Below are 20992 nucleotides of genomic sequence, written 5' to 3'. Positions count from 1 at the left end.
TGAAGGATCTTGATGATGACTGTTTCTTACTTCATCATAAATTTCTTGCACAATGTCTGTCATCATATCTATTTCTATCACACTCAAAGACATAGTTTTGGTTTTTTTATCCTGTTTTTTTTTTTTTTTTGCCTTTGTTGCTCCTAATGAAAGCGTAAGTATAAGCTTGCCTTTAACTGTAAAAAAGAAATGAGGATGAAAGCAAAAATAATAGAAGGGTCTTGATTTGTGCCCTAAGCAGGGAGTAATAAATGCAGAGATAGATGATTATTCCAGTGTGGACAGCATTTTTAAGAACAAAGGAATTTAAATAATATAGAAAGGATTTGTTAAAGATGCCTTCAATATTTTCTTTAGATAGCACGTACATCTTTACTTTTCAGTCACTTGTAAAACACATGAAATATTAATTTCATCGTTTTGAGCTTGCTAGTGTGAGCACAAACACAGGGCAAACAAATATCCAAACGAATGCGATCAATCCAACTGTTGTCTTCCTGACATACTTCCAAACATCTATATTTAAGGAGGCATGAAATAAAATGCCCCAACATACTCCGAGAGCTACAGCTTCGATCAGCTATTGTATCAAGTACAGACGCAGTCAAACTCTTAGATGTGTGCATTTATCCTTTTAGGTATTACAATGTCAGAACTTCAGAACCACCCAGCCAATAAAACTGCCATTCAAACTTTTATTTCTTTTTTAAACTCGCTAAGTGCCCCCAGACAGCGAAATGAAACTCGGCTTGTGCATCAGGGTCTACAGAGTTGGGACACCGCGCAGACAGACAAGCTTTGTATTGAGGCAGAGCCGATAGGTCTGGCAAGTGTGTCCTGTTTGGCATTTAAAACACCTCTGCTCACTCCTGTGTCGTGGGAGAAGTGACGGACCTGACAGGCTCAGTCTCCTGGGAGCCACTGGGCCTCTTTCCAATCTCCGTGGGTCAGTGCGGGGGTGAGACGCCAGCGAGGAGCTCCTGGCTAGAAAGACTAATTATCATGGCTGCCTCGCATTTAGCTGTACAGTGTTCGGCGTGAGGTGGCGTACACCTCCTGGTCACGCTGTCAGATACCTCACAGGACTAGCTCTAATTGTGGAGATTGTAAAGCTATGGGTGCTTAGGTTTAGGCTGCCAAAGGCTTCGCTGGCGTATCTAAATAAATGGGTGAACAAACAAACGTCAAATGTCCCTTACCCCAGTTTAATGCTGATATTGTTTGTGTCTGTTTTCGTGGATGTTGCCCTTTTAAGTTTGTATGGAAAACTTTGATTGGCAAATCATGGAGCAGGCATGTTACTAAATGCACACACGCTAACAGACACTGTATTGCCTCTGACCATACTCATAATAATTTAATATATGCCTGAAGGCAGAGTTTGAGGCAGTGGACAAATATAAATATTAATTAACACACCAGGGACTGAAGCATCGCGCAAAAAGCTTCTCTGCCTATTGGCTGCTGCTGTATTAAAGGAAACTCTGGTCAGATTTTTAATGTGGTTTAGAATATGCATTAGCACTTCAAACATTAAGTTCTGAAGTTAACATCTTCTCACTGATATTGAAGGCTTAAGCAGCTACACAGTTAAAGTTGCAGTGAGTGCATCATGAAATTCTGCTCAATGAAGTTCCACTGTCTTTTGATAAAGTTTTTTGACATAATAAATACCTTATTAAAGTTAATTTTGACCGTTTCAAAGCTTTTATTAAATAAATAAAGAAAAACATGCATTTTTATTTTAAGAACTTTTACCAATTTACAGTACTCTTCCACACGAGAGTATCATAGGATTCCAGTATTCAAGTACTGAGTGCCAATGATGTATCCCGGGTGACAGGTCTAAGTACTCTTTGGAGCCGCTCACTCCCACATTGCCCGACTTCATCATATATCACAGAAAGAGGGCAAGTGGGCAGGGTGTGACAGCGTGGGGTGAAAAAAAAATGGGCTACGTCCTGACTTTGAACATTTCAGCCTAAATGAAGAATACTGCTCCAAAATATTACACTACTGAACACAATTTTAAAAGTACCTACAGCTGAATTTAGTAGCATTAAAACATCAATATGTAATCTATAAATAGAAAAAAAGAGCATTGATTTCCTGTTTTTTTTTTTTTTTTTTTTTTTTTTACTTCACTCACAGAAATGACCAAGTTTATTTTCCAAATACCTTGAAAGTTTGGTTATCTGTCTCACTTCCTCACTTCTATGCACACACGAATGCAGCAACAACATACACTAAGCTCCGACTTAACCACAGCACTCAGGGGGATCAACTTTCAATCCCATATTACAACACGGCATGTCAGTGGAAAAGCTCAAGCGCAAATTACAGGAGTTTTACTCGTGACTGAACCAGCCCTGGACAGGTGTAAAGGCATACATGTTCGACTCAGCTCCTCACTACGAGAATTACGAAATCGGCCACACACAATACGCTCTCTCATCTCTGGCAAGGAGAGAACTGAGGTGCTAAAGTAGAGGGAAGACAGATGGGTAGGAGTTGTGCCTCCCAGCTGCTTTGCTCTCTACTATCACAGTTTGGCACGAAAATGCATGGATTTTTTTTTCTCCTTGCCATTTCTTTCAAGAATAGCTCATACAACAAAAGTTATGACTACGGGTTGGCACATGGTGTTTGTGGTGTAATTTCTCTGTTTAGCCCCTGAGCACCATAATATCTGTGAAGAAGAAGCAACTAATTTATAGATCTTTGATTCAAAAATAGCACGGATTTTTAAGAGGGCAGGCAGTAGCTTCATTGACAAGAAATCACAAGAGAAAAGAGAACAATAGTTTGGAGTGTGGTGTAGCCAAATTTAAGACTATTGTGCACCCTGTGGTAGCTACTTCCTTGTTGCAGAAGACTATATCTATTCTGAAGCCAGATACTGACATGATTAACGATGGTACCTAGACACCAGTGCTGGCAAATAAGAAGGAGACTACTCACTTGGGTTAGCTTTGGGGAGGCTAATAACTAGCAGTAGAGGATGGTCACCCACAGGATTATCTACTTCCTGTGCTCTTGATAACCACAGATAGGTTTGCATTAGCGTATGGTTTGTTGGTGTTACCCTTGAAAAGTTTAACAATTAGCCAAGGCTAGTCAACCCACAACTCCTACTTTCTTCCTGAAAAGAAAACTTTATAAAGAAAACAATGTTTGTGACATCCATTGCATCGACATGTTCTTTTGACAGAGTCCGCTCTGTCATTTAGTTAGACACTAAGTAGAAACATACTGGATAATACAGAGGTGAATATGGCTCCTGATTGAAACTTCCTATTCAGCAGATGGCTAAAGGGCAATTCCACTTAATTTTTCTCTACCTTGAGCATCTTTAATTAGTTGAACTTTGGTGACCTTGGTGGTGAATAGGAATGTAACATAGTTTATAATGTTAAATAAAAAACATAAATTGATGACGCTAGGCTTGCCTTTTTAGAATACAAATCAGAAAAAAATATATTTTTTCATCACAAGGACAAAGAACACAATTTGTAAATGGTATAGCTGTGACTAAAAGGAAGAGGTTCAAAATCTAATTAAAAAAAGAAATCCTTTTGAAACACAAGATATGTCTTGTTCACATAGTTTATAATGAAAATTAAACAACTCACTACTGTTTCTCCTTCAGAATTTCAGATGGACATGCTGACTTGTTTTTTTAAGTTAAAAGTTTGAGTTTAGCCCCTGGAGTATTGCCCTCTGTCACTTGTAGTGTAAATTCTTTATCGGAGTCACACTGTCTACCATGCAAAATTGCAGCTTGTAATGGCAGATAGATTAAAAGGAATCACTCTCACCTAGTGGCAAATTCCACACCAGTAAGCAACAAATGCCTTGCCAAGCTCTCAGTGACATTTCCAGGGATTAGCTCATAATGTTAAAGCTGAGGCAGGACCCAGTAGGAGGGACAGCAGCTAAGGATAGCAACGCTGTGCAATCCCTCAGACACACACACACACACATACATGCACACAATCTTTATAACAGTCATACTTCATTTAAAAAAAGAATAAAAAAAAATAATATGTATTTTTTCCAACTAAAAGTAGGCTGTTAGAAACAGCCCCTTGCTTTGTTTCAGTTGTGGAGTGAACAGAGAAAAAACAGGGTTATCCAGGTGTAGAGATGAACAGATGTGAATGTCAAAATATTGATTTTTTTTATTCCTCTGAGGAACAATGTCACAGGCAGGGCAATTCTGTGTGCAAACTTTATTTTTATGCCATAAGTGACAAATCCAAACTTTGTTTTGGAGCTTGTCTGTTGGTTATGCTGTGTTTAGCAAGGTCAAGAACTGGGAACTTCCTGCTGCACTTTGAGTTTAATGTTATCTCCTTTAGTCAAAATGTAGCTTGAATTAGCCAGGACTACTCTTTTCTTTTGAACTGTTTTTTGGTCTCTCGGTCTAGTTTCAAAGGCGAGACAAAGAAGGAATTAAGAGGAATATAAAGCAATGACACTGGAGTTTTCAGTGCCAGATCAAGGGTGGGACAAAAAAAAAACAACAACAAAAAACAGCAATGTAACAGCTGCTGATGGTCACGTGGCCTGAGGGGTGATGCGTGGAGAACGGTAAGGTGTGGATGACATGCAGAGAGAGGGACCTATATGACGAATTTTGAGGCTCTCTTCCAAAATGCTGCATCTCAAAGTGTAGGCGTAACAGCCGTGGCATCAGCTGAGTCAAAATACTGTCAATCAACTGTCAGTCTGCTCGGATTGAGGGATGATGACTGACAGCTAAATGCTCGGCTTGGGTACTGCACAGTCTTACTCTGCACCTCTAATGTTTAGGAGCTCAAAGGAATCCTGTAATTAAAGGCTGTCGTGGCTTGATCCGATGCAAAAGCAAAACTTGGGCTTGACATTTATGGAGCTGCGTGTATAGATGTCTGAGCCCCAGCTTAACTCAGGGGAATTGTATAATACGACTACGTATTATTAAGTTGCAGACCACCGTTTGTATTTGTATGACTGCGTCCCTCAAGCCTCGTCTTTACTCTTTTCACCACCGGATGGCAAGTAATTAAGCCAGTTGTCCTCAAAAGCTTTAATACATTTAAATGAACAGGCCTTCCCTTAAATGACTAACATATACCACCAAACTGTCCACTTTTGGATAATGTTTTGAGAAAGCCCTCCTGGAGGAGCGGATCATAAGCAATCTTTTCTCCTCTGAAACTTGCTTTATTTTGTCAGTGACCTTTTCCCTTCTATCACTTGCAGGATCAGTATGCATTCTCCTCTCAGAGTGATTACTTCTCACCCTGTCAGCTCACCTTGACTTCACCTGTCATCCCTCCATCTATTTTCAACGTGATATTTTCTTTCTCGCCCCTTATTAGTTGTGCCCATCTGAGGTCTCTGTTGAGTACTCAAATCTATGTCTCCTTTCCTTCACTCACCCAGACTGTCTTTCACGTACACGCACGCACACACACCCACTCACACCCACACACATGCAAACACACATATATGCAAACTTACCTTCACATGCCATATACAGGTAAAATGTTGGCAGTTTATAAAAAACAAAAAACAGACTTGAATCTTGCTATTTGTGGTCTACACTCCAATCTCCCTAAAATGATTTTACATTCAGTAGTTAATTATGGCTGCTTTCAGAGGTCATCAACATGACTTACAGAAAAAAAAAAAAAGTAGTGCACTTTAATCTTAGTGATAACAGCAGTATAGCAGAAAAAGCCAAATTAAGTTACTTATAGGAACCCAGCGGTTTCACTTGAAAAGTGGAGTGAAGAAAGAATCCTATTGGTATCTCCAAGCCAATCTAGCCTGTAGATTTCCTAAGATTTAAAAAAAATAAATAATATGCCACAGTGAAGCTAAAACGTTACTGGGAAATAAACTGCACACCTCTATCATTCTAGACTAGGAGTGTGCTAAGGTTTTACAAGGTTATCTGTTCAAAAATTCTGTTTAATATATAAAAGTTATACCTACTTATGCCCTCAGGTTAGTTTCTCTTTTAAACATCAGTGTGTTACGCTGTAAAAGTATATATAGCATGAAAGTCGATCTCTTAGTCATCTGTGTAACCAATTTAAGCACATGGATACATGGTATTATACAGTGTTAAATCACACATCAATCCATACGTACTATTGTACTGCATCAAGATGTAGAGTAGGAAAGTTTGCAGGTAACGCATATAAAACATTTGACCTATAGTTAAAAACGTGCAGTAAAATTGTCTCATTTCTTATCCATCAACATCATCAACACAAACCTTTAAAATAAGACAAGATAACTTAAAAGTGCATTTCTTGCAATCAGTGGATTGTTTTTTCTGGTTCAGATTTTCATTGATTAAAAAAAAAAAAAAAAGCATCCACTGTTATTGATCTAAATGGTAAATGGCTTGTACTTGTGTAGCGTTTTATCAAGCCCATAGGACACCAAACTGCTTTACACTACATTCAGTCATTCATCCAGTCACACACACACATTCACATGCTGATGGTGGCAAGCGGATAGTAACGAGTAGGATAGTAACCTGGGAAGTTTGACAGAAGCAAGGCTGCCATGCATCGGCACCACAATCTATATAATACCTGATATTATTGGCTCTGATAATATTATTACTAACTAACGCTATGCTATTAATAGCAGGTGCCATATACAACCATCATTCTTAAGCTGCTGTCAGAATGCCTTATTTATGGTCATGTTTTGGTGAATTGACAAAAAAGTCTCCATTGAATGTCAAAACATGAGGAAACTTTTTCACATTTTGTAAAATGTGAAAAAGATTTATTTATTGCCTGTTACATTTATAGCATGTGATGTGTTTGGCAAGAAGGGTGCAGTGTGGTGCTCTGTATCCTTTTATTCTAGTGTCATTATTTCACTTTACTTTTTTTTTTTTCTTCTTTCCAGCTTACACTCACCTGACCATCTATGGGTGTAGGTCTGATATTCTCTATTCAATCAATGAGGGCCACCCAAGTCCTCAAATAATAACAGGTTGATTAAATAGTAAAATGCAGAACATTCCTCTGCCACGTCAGCCACTGTAACGATTCAGCAAGTTGAGGTGACTGAACTTTAACAGTTCTGACAAAGCGTCTTAGCAACTTAGGATCAAGTGATGCTGCCACCGAGTTACTGCAATGATCAAAAGACGTCCAAAAGATCTCAGAGGCTGGAGATAACATCGGATTGATAGAAAGGTGATGCTGGAGCAATATTTACCTAAAGATGTCTTACAATCGCATGATGTGGTATTAGAATGTCATTTTACCATGGTACTGATTTATTATTATAAAACATGCTACGATGAATCCCACTTTCAAACTCTGAGTAACAAGCATTTTTCATTCTGCTTAACAAATGCTAATTATTTTCTGAGTACAATGGGTTTTTTTTTTTAAATTGATGATTTCATTATTTTTTGGTGTAAGCATATATTTTCATTTTAAAAGACGTAGAATGAGTGTTTCAACATATGTCTATAAGAAAGGAGTGAAAATTAGGCATCTGCAAAGGATATAGATTTATAAACATGTAAAATATTCCCTCAGCTTTCTCTGTCTTGTTAAAATAATTCTTCTCCTTATTTTTGTCTTTGTTTGTAGATATACAGTTTTACCGAGATCTATAAAAATCCCACTCCCTTGATTGTTTTTTCTGTGCATCTAAAAAGGCAGCTGCTCAAGGATTGTTTTCTCTGGTATGAAATTACTCTCCCTTACCACATGGCTATGGGTTTCCATAACAACCAAGACAGAAATCACAGAAATACCAGAGTAAATAGTATTTGATGAGGGAATATTAGTCCAACATCTCAACCATTTAAAATAATCCAGAACTAAAGTACAAGCAAATGAAGTTAATTGTGCTGCAGTGACAATAACCAACAGTTTACTGTTTGAATGCTGCAAGTTTTAAGCTCAGTACAAGTGTCAAGGTTGCACAATCCATTAAGCAACAACAGCAAACATGTTGCCCTCTATGACTTGAAGTCCTTGTCAACCTGTCACAATTGGAAATGTCAGAACTGTTGACCCTTAATTGTTGATCTGCCTTCAGCTACACAGTGTCCTTTTTAATACTTGAAGTGAGATGTTCCATTCCGCCATGTTGTGTCAAAATTACGTTGAGGGGTTGTGAGTTATTGCGCAGGACACATGGTAGAGTAAACAAATAAGTTAGTGCCAGTCCTTTGTTGGCATGTGTTAGAATGGCTTTAGCTCAAAGGATAAAACCACAATGACACATCAGTTGAATGATTAAGAATATTTTTTCCAACAACAATATTATTTTTAAGTTGATGTGTTGATAGAAAAGTATTTGTAACACAGTAGTCACAAATGTGTGTAACTTGGATCCTGTTTTGGATGGAAACTGAACATTGTAGGTTTATGTCGTCATGCATTTTAAACAACACAGAGCAACTCATCCTTTTTGGAAAAAGAAAAACAACACAGTTAACTCCATTCACAAAGCTGGCAGACATAGAAGTCTACACATTTCACCGACCAGTTTAAACAGGAAGAGAGAGAAAAAAAAAAGAAAAAAAGTTTGATTTACATGTTAAACCTGTATTCTCATGCACCTGGGAAACATAAAAAATTGTAATTCAATCTTTTTATTTACCTGAGGCCTTCCAAACATCTGCTGGTGTTCTCAGTGTCAGACTCTGAATTCCAAATTGGCAAATTTCTGCAATTAACCACAAGGCAACACCTCAGTTCTTGGTCGATTTTTTTTTTCTTTCTGAACTAAACACCATATGCTTCTCTGAGAAATGCCCCCTTCAAACACACCAACAGACACACACACACTGACACATTAACCTGTCTGCCTTTGCACTCTCCCACTCACGCGCATACAGGATAAGATCCCAACTGTGAAAGGATTCATCAATGTGACAGTGCCACGTCAACACGTTTTTCAGTTTGTCAGAAGTCTCTTTCTCAGCACTTGCTCCAAACTTCTCCATGGTTTCCTCTGGTGTATTGCTCTGAGTCCCCGCTCAAAGCACACGTTGGGGGATTAGTCCCTATCACAGCACTCACCACCCCCAGATCAGTTCACCAGGGTTAAGGTGTAGCTTTCTCTGAAGATACTGTTTTCATTGTGAGAAGTCTCATGGTGACATGGTAAAGGAGACCAGTCAGAGGGGATCCTTAATGCTCTGATAACCTATTTAAGTTGCTGCCTCGGTATAAATACTCGCTCTCTTTCCCTCTCTTTTACTCCTTGTCGTTCTTTCCAAGTGTTAAGGCCAGCAGTTTTATGTGAACGTTTGACTCCGCAAAAAATTCCCAACATTGTTTGTCGTTTTAAATGCACTGTGGACTGATTTTATACTAAAAGTGTTAGCTAATCTTAAAAGGACGAGTGATGCATGTATTCCATTTAAATTCAAACTCAATTAAAAATACTTTGTTGATCCCAAAGGGAAATTAAATGTTGTTGTAGTGCATGGTTTACAAATTTCTTCAGAGTGGCTCTGAATGATGATGGCTGTGGGCAGGAAGGCTCTCCTGTAGAAATCAGTACTACAGCAGATCTTAGAAGCCTCTGACTTAAAAATACTTTGCTGTTGTGTGGCAGTCTTTTAATAGGTTTGCTCAGTGTTGTCTGTAATGTTCCTGACTTTCTAAAGAATACATCCTTGCACAATCATCTCCACCGGTTCAAAACCAGAGCCGGCCTTCTTTATCAGCTTGTTGAGATTTTTTCTCGGCCCCTGGCTCTGATGCTGCTACCTCAACAGGGGATGGCAGAATAGATTACGCTCCCCACAATAGACTTACAGAATATATCCCAAATCTTACTGCAAACACTGAAGGATAGAGGATTGCTCAAGAAGTAAAGTCTGCTCTATCCTTTCTGGTAGACAACTTCATTGTTGTGTCTGAAAGTCTAACCTGTTGTCCATGTGAACACTGTATACTCCTCCATTATTTCCATTTCTTCTCCCATGATGGAAATAGTATCTGACTTGTTTCTCTTTCTTCTGATATCTGCAGCCATCTCCTTTGTTTTCTTTATGTTACAGATAAGGTGTTTTCCTTTTGTCCACACCATGACACAAAATGATCTGCCAGCTGTCTGTACTCGCGTCAATCCATCTCTGATACACCTGACCACTGCAAAATAATCTGAGTATTTATGCAGACGACAGCAAAGACAAAGAAGGTGGTTGTGCACAAAATGCTGCATCCAACTATATTCTCAGAAAGTTGAGCGGAAGGAAAAAGTGTGGCAGGAAAAGCCTCACTGCAAAATTCAAACAAGAACTAAATTAATTCAGGTGTTTAGTGGAGCTTCGAAGAGTGAACTGAATATGGAGTCAGAACATTGCATACTTGTATAGATATAAACAGCCACAGAGCTGATTGATTTTAATGTACTTTTTTTTCTTCAAAGAATTCCAGGAAACAAAGGAGTTAAGACATAACACAGAGTTACTGTAATTGGCTCTCTTTTCAAATAGCAGATAAAAAATGTTCATTCCCAGCAGTGAGTGTTCTCACATTTTTCTCCTACCAATTGTGACTAATCATTGGCTGAGGAGATGCTCTTCATTAGCCCACCCGTCTGCTCACCCTGGATGTTGGCACCGGCTGCAACAATAATGACTGAGGCTACTCTCAGACAATGTTTACTAGCTGACAGCAGCACCCAGCGTTCTCGGTATGCTCCAGCAAGCATTTCTATTTAGCTCACTTCTGAAGCTCCTGCCTAATTTCTCTTTGGAGACAGAAATCCTTTAAACCCCATTGTATCCTGGGGCAACATATTTACTGAGGGCTGGCTTTCCAATACCTGAGAGAGATTAACACTGCTCCCTGATTTATGAATCCATGCCACCCACCCACAGGCTTGGTCAGGGGCCCCAGCTACTCTACCCTGCGACTTCCTCTTCACACAGCGGGATTTAGGTATCAGAGAGAACACACAACCACACGTCCGCTTTCTTAAGCACCGCAAAACTGGGCTTAATGAGATTTGGAACTGTGAATATTCATATATCATCGCTCTGAATTTCCCCTTTTTAAACCAACTTGCATTGTTGGAAAGTAAATCTTACTTTTAACTAATCCTTCGCATTAGTACTTTCTTCAAAACGAAGCCTCTGCATTTTATAAATACCATTCTGGTATAACCGATACTGTAAATTAAAAGAGATACTGGTTTTACAGTAGCAGGAGGTAGCTGCTGTCAACAGATCTGTGGCTGCCATTGAATGTTTTTTTGCACACCATCAACTGAAAGTCATCACAGGCTGTCTGCGACTGAGGTGGTTGGATGGCAGCCAGACTGAGTGGTAGTCTGGTGGTAGTCTTGTTTATCCTGGATAGTCGATTGCTGGGCATCTGTACCACAGGAACAACAAAGCTGTTGGCAAATGCTTCAGAAGAGTTGTCTGTTATGTTTATTCAAATGAGAGAGAGATTCTAAATTGCCATAATTTCCACAATAAAGAATTCATTATATGCATAGCGTACGTATTTATTAGAAAATATGTGCATCATTAAAACCAGACAGTTATAGGGCTTATATTATCTTTGCAATATATGACTTATGGTGGCTAGCAAAACCCATATGTTGAGGCCTTATGGCGTCTAAAGAAGCTATATATAGATTGTCTCAACAGCATCACAGCCTGCAGGGTGAAAGATTTCTTTGTGCGAGTCTTGTATTTGATTCGGGACCTTTGTTTTTTTCTGTCTTTTGTTATAATTCTATGATACTGAATAAACATGTTTTGCTCAAGTGTCTTCCAAGTAAAATATTTTCTTTAACTGCAAATTGACAGTAGGATACAGCATGTAATGCGTATAATGACCTTCCTTCTCCTAATTAGCTGTAGAGTAATGCCAGATTGCATTTCATTTGCAGAATTCTACCATTATTCTTTGCTTATGGTAAGTTATTAGTATGAGGCAAACAAGATATTTTGACACATTGTGAGATACATGGAATCACAGAGTTTTCTTAATGGCTAACGGATATTACAGAATAATGAGCGTAGCATTGACACACATATTAAAAAGTAAAGCAAGCCAGAAAGTGTGCAACTATAAGAAGCAAGGTAGCATCAAGTCTGTCTAACTCATGTTTAAGTGTTTAATCTTGAGCAAAAGCCTTACTCTTTTCTCCGCCTCACTGATGCTTAGTGGTGGGTGAACATTTAGTTTTAACTTTATTTGCTACAGGGATCAGGATGACTGCTCTGGGCTTTGTTTTACCAACACATCATGGCAATAGTTTCCGTGTGTGGATTACTTCAACTTCAAATGCCTTTATCTGTGACACTTAAGTGCATTCTTCCACTTCAGCAGCTCATCAAGAGTGCTGCAGTCTTTTTTATTGTTCAACCCAAGTCAAGGTTTATCAACTCTGCCTTATTTTCCAAGAACTGAACACATACAGCATGAAAGCAAAAATCCAAATTGTGCCCAAGAGTAATGCGCACACCACAAGCACATATTATAAGCCCACTCACAAGGCTGTGCTGAAGTCTTTTTGCTCTCTGTTCTACAAAGTGTTTTTTTTTTCTTCTTAATTTCATTTCATCTCACTTGTGCATCAAATGAGTAAAAATAAATTCAGTGTTTAGAAGTGTTTGGTTTTCATATAAAAACAGGCCTACCATTTTCTCAAATAACATCTTAGTATTTAGTATAAACTCAAATAGAATATTTAGTTGCGTTTTGATAAAAAAAAAATCATTTTGTGAAGATGTAAAATAGACAAACGATTAGAAAAGTTCTGTGGGTGAAGAGCCATTTCCAGTTTGTAGGGATGCAGCAATGTTTTACAATGATCCCAAATGCACCTCAATACCGGTTTTGGAAAGCATAAAGCATGCTAATGTTACGCTTTTTATCTGAGCTCACCAAAATCCCAATATCAACCGTATTGATGATTTGGAGACTATATGGCATTACACATCTATGATATATTGCAAGAAACTGCAAAAGCATCGATTCTTGTTCCGCGACTGCGATAAAAAATTAAAAAAGGATTTACTGACTTTGTTAACAGATAGACACACAGACAGCTGGAAAATATTTTTTGTCGTCAATCCTTTGCTAAATTGGTGTTAAGCATGTTTTTTTTTTTTTTTTTGTTTTGTTTCTGACAGTCTCTTTAATTTCATTATTTCCATGCCAGTTGGTTTGCTTTGATATATTAATGACTAAGACCTTAATGAATTAAAATAAGCAACAACAGAAATAAAAAAAAAACTCCACACATCTAATGCTTATAAAAATAGAAATCAGTTACTTTATATTGAGTCTCCACAAATACATCAGCATCAAATGTTAAATTTTACTGCCTTTAGACAACTGTTATAAATAAAATTCAAATTATTCAACTAAATTAAAATTGTCTGAAACAAACAATCAATTGCTTTACTTTCTGTTTTTGCGTAAATTGATTCTGCAAAAGACTTTCTAGTCTTACAGTTGTATTTCGCATTCATCAAATAATTCATCTAAGCCTTTTGTTAAATAACGCCTGTTTAAGATCATCTCACATCTCTATATACTGTATATTTACACACTCCTTTCATGAATTATTTCAGCTTTCCTTCAACTTCCTCAGAATCCTTTGGAGGTTTTGTGGAGTGGTCATTTATTTGTTTTATTATGACTTCATTATGCAGCAACCGCAGAGAATTACTTCACTATGTAATTGCAAAGGGACACCCAATGGTCCTTGAAGACATTCACCATCTGATGACATAGTAACCTCTCCTTTTGTGGTTTATTTCATTAGTTTTATTAGAACAAGCTAATAAAGATAGAGATTTCAATTTCAAGTCAATACTTTGCATTTGTTAGGGTGGAAAATGAAAACCACATTCAAATAAGAACGACAAGTTATCCTTGTCCTCTGAAAACATCTTAGCAAAAAAAAAAAAGATTAATTTCTTTTCACAGAACATGATGAATACAAATTATAGACAATCGGTTTGCATCAAACTCCTTAATATGTGAGGACCAACAACCACAATACAAAAACAAACAAACTTTGAATTCCAAGTAACTGAACTTTAGCTGCACAGCATGGGAAATGCAGTGTTAGGGCTGGTGAGCTGTTATTTCCCTGGAGAGTACCGAGTTTATTTCCTCAACTTCAACAGATTGGCATCTTTGTGACTCCTCATGCAGCACAGTGGGCCACAGTGGGAGGAATGGTGAAACAGAGGGTGCGGAGATGCCAGTCCTGGAATGCAATAAGTTTATCGAGAAAATCGCCCAGTGCATCTCGTATAGTTTACCAACAACTTACTTGGAGCACACATCAGCTCGGATATATGCATTCAAACGGGTATACTTCATAACGGTTATTTTTTTTAATGTATTTATTTATTTTTTTATAATCAACCTGTTTTTTTTTTTCAGCTGTTTAAAACTAATTCTATGTAGAAAATAAAAACAAAAGGAGAATAAATATCCATGCACACACAGATTGCAAAACATAGGAACACATCACAGCCATTCACATATATTAATGCTCAAGAGCAGGAGGACACAGAGTCAAAAACTGAAAGATGTGACTGATATAAATAATGTGTTGAAATAAGAATTTTACCATGAAGTGAAATCTGTTAAAGATCCACAGTGATGTCACTTCACTTTGTTCGCTTCATTAACAGCAGTCTGTCCTACATTTGGGAACTAAAAACTTCCCCTTCATTACGCGTGAAGAGAAAAATGTGAAATTCTTTGTAAAGGGGGTAAAAATCATCTTTTTGATTGGTATAAAATTAAACTAGATAGGTATTGCTGGTTGCAATTGAATTAAGTTTTAAAATCGCACTAGAATCATTTAAAGATTTAAATAGATGCATAAAAGCTTGATCTCACCACAACACACCCCTTTTTAATGACAAGATGTTTTTACAAGTAGAATGCGGTTCTGATACTTGTTAAAAGTACTTTGATTTGGAAAAAAATAGAGCAAATATATGACACAGATATGTGAATAATATAACATGAACCTGAGGTCACACAGTGGGCTGTGTAGTGAGGGCAGCAGAAGATCAGAGGTAAAAGTGGCATTCTGGCTCCCTGCAGTTAAGTTAGCGAGGACAATTACAGCAGCAATAACTTAGGATACCACAAGGGCTTATATCAAGATTTGACAATGAGCGATGAAGGGAACATTAATAATATTGTCAGGACATAGGAGCGGGTGCAGTCATACATGTATAAGCCAGAACAATGGGAAGACAAACGGCCTGCTGACTGAGCTGCTGATGCACACCGTGTAAAAAAAACAGAGAATGTGAAATTGTGAGTCAGTGAAATTTTGGTTATTATATGAGAATGTATGGCTATTTCTAAGTGTTAAGCAGAAAAAAATATATATATTTTTTTTTTCTGTTTTGCCTTTTGTTTTGATGAGGCACATTCTAATATTCATTGGTCATTTATATTTTGTGATGTATGCTAATGTAAACAAACTGCATGCCGGTGGCTGTCGCGTCATGGTTTCATACAAATCTAATAGATTGGAATACCTGATTACTTGCATCCTGCAACAATATGCTAAACATAAAACATTATATGTTTTCACTTAGCACAATAATAAAAAAAAAAGTAATCCTACTTTCAGTAGTCTACCTTTATTAGCCTTCCAGCTGTTACTGGCCATTTTGTACAGCTTTCACTCACATGAATGCTGTTCAATCCCTATACCTTTTGCAGTGTGGCATCAGTTTTGATCCATGGGAACAGGATGAGAATAATTGCTGTCCAAGGTTTGCTACCGGGGAAATAAAACTGAATGTAAGCCATCTACTAGGCAGCGCAGCCATAAGCCAGTTGGAGTGTGTAGCACCTAAAAACTACAGCACTAGTTTTCCCTGATAATTTCACTCCAGGGCAACTGAACCCTTCATTTCTCTCTACTCAATGTTTGTTTTGAGGTTAACAGGATGGATTCTTTACACCTGCAAGTGTGCTCAAACATAAATGTCTTTGTAACATTGATTTATAGCCCATCTACAAATCAGATTCCTATTAGGTAAAACAGGAGTCAGTGATGGAAGCAAAGGGGTCCTGCTTTGTCATTACATGTGAAAGATACTGCTGGGTAAAATGTATTACTAAAAGTGACAATTTTGAATATGCACAATAACCAGGCCAAATCCACTTCTTAAAGCAAATTTGAATTGTAGTTGAAAGATATAGTCTCTTTACTGGTCAATATATTCAATATATTAATTACAAATCCATATCTGTTTCTGTCATCATTGCTGTGATGGAGTTTATCTAACTTCCAGGGATTGTGTGCATTAGTGTTGAAAGTTTAAAACTGAACCAGCTGTAGGGACTTTATTATTATACACTCTTCATGGATTACTTTCACAGTGTCATTTGTTGATTTTGTTCTGATAAAACGTTGTTACTATATGATGTGGTTTAGGTAGAACAATATGTACCAAGTTCCTTGAAATTTATTATTTCCACTTTATTAAAAAAAAAAAAAAGAAATACATAAACTGCATATCAATGTGTGTCTTTGGTTTGTACTTAAAACGTAAGAATATCAAATTTATGCCGATGAACACAACGTCTTTTTCGGTCAGTTACTTTTTTTGTAACCTTATTTTCACACCATCTCCGTTATATCACTGACAATAATCTTTCTGTGTTCACAAAACTAAACGCATGATAACAAAAAAAAATTAAAATCAGCATCTTGACTGCCGTGTCTCTTTTTACAATCCATCTGTCTGCCATGTAATTCGCTCTCCTGTTCAACAAATGTTTCTATTTCTTTGTTTCTTTGCGTGTTTTTAGTTTGGTTAGGATTTCTAGATTTCCTCAAGACAAAAAAAGAGAGATAATCACTTACAGGAGCTGAGAGAGTCAGTGAACCCTAACTCTCTCAGCTCCTACATTGTAAGCGTGGGTAATTCACATGAAAGCTGCAACCTACGTACGTCTCATTGCTTTCCTGTATAACATAATATAATTAGAAAGTTTTGTGTTTTTTTTTCCACTGAAAGAAGGCTAAGCACTGGAGGTTATTCAATTAGTTATATCCACTTTGTCAGTGTATAGTCTGATCTATCAACAATATAGCTTGTAAATTACAGACAATATGCCTATACCAACTCTTGCTTTATGAACAAGAGAGATGCTTTCAGATAATCAAGAATGTTTACATGTCCGAAAGATCAATGTTGATTTCTATATATAACTAAACTTGTTACAAATACATTTATCTAAAGCCGGCTTTAACATAATCATCTTAAAACTAATCACTTTTTTCTAACGTGCTGAACAGACTCATGGCCTTAAGTTCCATAATAATTTTATAATTCAAGTCATTTTGTTATTTTCATTCTTACTTGAATTCTTTTTTGTCAAAAAGCAGTACTGTTACCTTAAAGCCAAAAAAAAAAAAAAAAAAAAAAAAAAAAAAAAGACCACCCATCATCTAAAATCATTTACTATGTTGGAATATTTTCAGTACTGTGGGAACATACTTCTTTTTTTTTTACTTTTCTCATAAATGTCAAATATGCTTCATATATCATTTCCTTTTGACAACAGATTAAGTTAAATTATACCTTTAGCACAAGAGAGAATCTATGGCTTATTAAGTCTGACAGTAAACTGAAAACTAGTTAACCTGGGACAACTGAGTTCATATATTTCAGAGTACCACAGCAGGTAACACATCCCTCATTGACAAGACATAAAATCATTATCCTGCCAAGAAGCAGGTCAGTGATCAAAGACCACTGCTGTCACTGCTAAGAGTTTGCCGACAGGCAAACAACAGTAACAAACAAAATCCCTTTCACTAAGGACAGAGATGATGGTAACCTGAAATAAATACACCCATTGTCCATGATGAAGCCTCTTACTTGCACAACATGTTGAGGATTTATTCTGTTCTTCTTCATGTTTGCCTAAATTAAGTGGTCTACAGATGACAGTAGATCAAGCACTGTTTTAATGTGCTACACATTTATGCAAGAAGAACCTGTTACCACTCCTTTCACACTTCTCTCCATCTCTACTAATCACAAACAATTGTTATTTTGCACATTTGTTAATTCTTGGTGTGGTCAGAGATCTCTTTCAGATTATGGGCCAGGACAGTTCTTTCTATGCTGAATACACTGCCTATCTTGACTGTTGTGGGCTAGAATCCTTTTTAAATCATCATGAGCTAAATTTTACTTTATTTTTTTTTTTTATCTAAATGGACGATTTTTCTGCGCACCCCCTGCACATGGCAGGTCCACATGTAGCTCTGTAAGCAAAGTGAGCCACTGGGTCTGAACTTTACTCACCAAATGCTACTGCCAACTGTGACCACAGCTGCTAAGTTGGAGTCAATATGATATCACACAAACTCAGTTTATGCACAGCATTTGTTTTTATGTACTGCTGGCTGCCTCAATCTCAGCAGGCATGCTGGCATCGACCTTCGGGTGATGGGTTTGGTCTTTGTGCACGCCTCACCTCTTAATGGTAAAATGAGAAAACTGGGTCGGAGATGTACATTCCCACCAGAAATAGTGGGAAGTTAACATCTTCAGCTGAGTACCAAGATTTCCAACTGGGAAATCATCTCTAAATAAATCAAATGAGTTTCACAAATAGGTGAGGAGCCTTTGGGAGGCCCAGGTTTGCTCCTGGGAGGAATGAACAAGTCTGGATGATTAACTGAGAAATGAATGACCTGCTCATGTATCCACTAGAAACCTACTTGTGCAATGAAATGACTCTAAATTAAATGATATTTGGTGTGTTCAGTCCTTTATGGAGACAGATGTTGTTTTTATGACAATTTATTATCTCTTTTCAGGAAGGAGAATGTAATACGGTTCCATTTTCTCAACCTGAACTTCCGAACAAATATTCAGCATTCACCGTGTTGAATACAACGAGCGAGCACTTTGGAGAAAAGAAGCAGTATTACGTCTCACACAATGTCTACAAAATTGGAATAAAGCAAAGAAATTAAGAAACCGTGGAAAAATGTGTGAAACTGTTCTTGACTTTACAAGAGGACAATTTCCAGAAGAATGGCAGAGAAAGAAATAATAAATAAATAAAAAAAATCTGAAGCAATCAATAACGCACTGAAGAGAAGAGATGTCACAACTTACCAGAGTTAGGATCGGAGTTGCCGTCAGCTTCAGTCCTCTTATCTGGGGAGGCCTGCTCGTAGAAGTCGTCCTGCGCCTGCACCAGAGGGAGAGGTTGTGTGAGGAGAGAGCCACTGCCTACAGGCTCGTGGTCCCCCAGACCGCTGTCACTGCAGCTCTCCTGAGAGCCATCCGGCAGGTGAAACGTGACGCGCCGCTGTGACTAGAACCAAGAGCACAAAACAGAGCCTCTGATGTTAGTGCTCTGCTCTGCCCCCTCATGTTGTCTTTTCTTTTCAAAGTATTTCTTTACATTGAGCCAAACATGCTCATGCTTGCTGCATTACACACAACGAGTCCTGATTGGGATAGCAGTGTGTGAATAATTTTGAACAAATAATGCAAACTACTGGGGTTGCAAACCGATTTTTTGGAATTAAAAGGTCCACTTTGACCTGTTCTGGCAATCCATGGGGGAGGGAGTTCAGGCATTGCAAATATAGTCACGTTTCACTGCACACTGACAACCCGTAACAGCATGCAAATTCATACCATGCAATGTTACAAAAATTAATCAGGATGAAAAATAAAAAGTTTCATCTCTTTCATAAGTACGTGGTGTAATGAATGTGTGGCATAAATAATGATGGTTATTAGATCCTCCTCCCTTGCTGGGTGATACAACCATGTTTCAAATCAGCAGCAGGAACATTAACAACCTCACTATTTAGTTTGTCCTGTCACTTTGTTTAGATAATGGTAAAGTCAAAGTAGATCCTGAAGTCAGCAAAACCTTTCCCCAGTGGGTTGTTATTTTGGGATTCGGTACTCTGAAAGAGCAAAGAAATTTTGGATTACGCAAGTGTTATTTTTTACATGTCTTATAATCTATTTTCTAACATGGCAATGTTTAGCATCATTCTGTTTAAGAGTGAACATTAACAGTCAATATTTGACAATATTTCTGCTTGAGAACATGACTGTTTCTTGGCGTGTGGGGTTTTTTTTTGTGTGTGTGTGGGTTAACGAGAGCAGCTTTATTGTAAATTTGGTCATAATAAAATGCAGTGGTTGCAAGAACTGAAAGTAAAATGTAAACAAACTGATTAATAAACTAGCTGTAGCCACAATGTAAATGTCATGTCATGATGCAAATAATGCATCTATTGTGATGTCACATTTGAACATTCAATCATGTTATTTATTATGCCGAGACTGTAAAATTTGTTTAGATAGTGACCAATAATTGACATAGTTGTAATCTGTGGAAGCTCAAACTTATAAGTGATTTCACCAAAAGGGAGAATTAGCACAATTCATCTTAGAAACGTTACTTCTGATTCACTTGGAAATATGGCAAAAAAGAAAAAAGGAACCCCCTCCCCCAAAAATAACAGAAAAAAAAAAAAAAAAATACGCCGATCATCCTAAAAGCCTCCCTGATTGAATTTCCTATTGTAAATTCCGAGTGTCTTTTTCTCGTGCTCTAATGACATTTTCCTCAGGCTTTTTCATAAGTCCAGACAGAAGCCTTCAGCTAACCTTTTGTGAGCATAGAGAGGTCCCTGCCACATCCTTGGCGATGACAGACAGAGGAGGGTTTTATAGTAATTATTGGCAAAAGCAAAGGTCACCCAATCTGCAGTCTAATGCAAATCATCTCATTATATATTTTAGAACTGCTCCAAGCGCGTGCAACATTCAATTAAACAAAAAGGTAGTATAAAGGAAGAAAAAAAGAAAAGGGTGTTGGAAAAGATGGAGCGATACTTTATTTTGTAGAAGAATGGTTGTGAGAACTCAGATAAAGATAGATAGATAGATAGATAGATAGATAGATAGATAGATAGATAGATAGATAGA

General features: G+C 37.5%; 1 protein-coding gene across 4 annotated transcripts in view; it reads right to left on the bottom strand.

The window, feature by feature from the left end:
• pcdh9 (protocadherin 9) overlaps positions 1 to 20992 on the bottom strand; it is a 228041-nt gene that overhangs the window by 25586 nt on the left and 181463 nt on the right. For 2 of the 4 annotated variants that reach the window (XM_016675396.1, XM_007560086.2), the window contains one exon: positions 19151 to 19352. In XM_016675396.1, the coding sequence (XP_016530882.1) occupies positions 19151 to 19352 (202 nt within the window). The remainder of the gene's footprint in view (positions 1 to 19150; positions 19353 to 20992) is intronic. The other 2 variants (XM_016675397.1, XM_007560087.2) reach the window with 1 other exon arrangement.

This window comes from Poecilia formosa, unplaced genomic scaffold, assembly GCF_000485575.1.
Source record: "Poecilia formosa unplaced genomic scaffold, Poecilia_formosa-5.1.2 Scaffold113, whole genome shotgun sequence".
NCBI lineage: Eukaryota > Metazoa > Chordata > Actinopteri > Cyprinodontiformes > Poeciliidae > Poecilia > Poecilia formosa.
The sequence above is the reverse complement of the archived record's forward strand: the minus strand, read 5'-3'. Positions and strand labels throughout refer to the sequence as shown.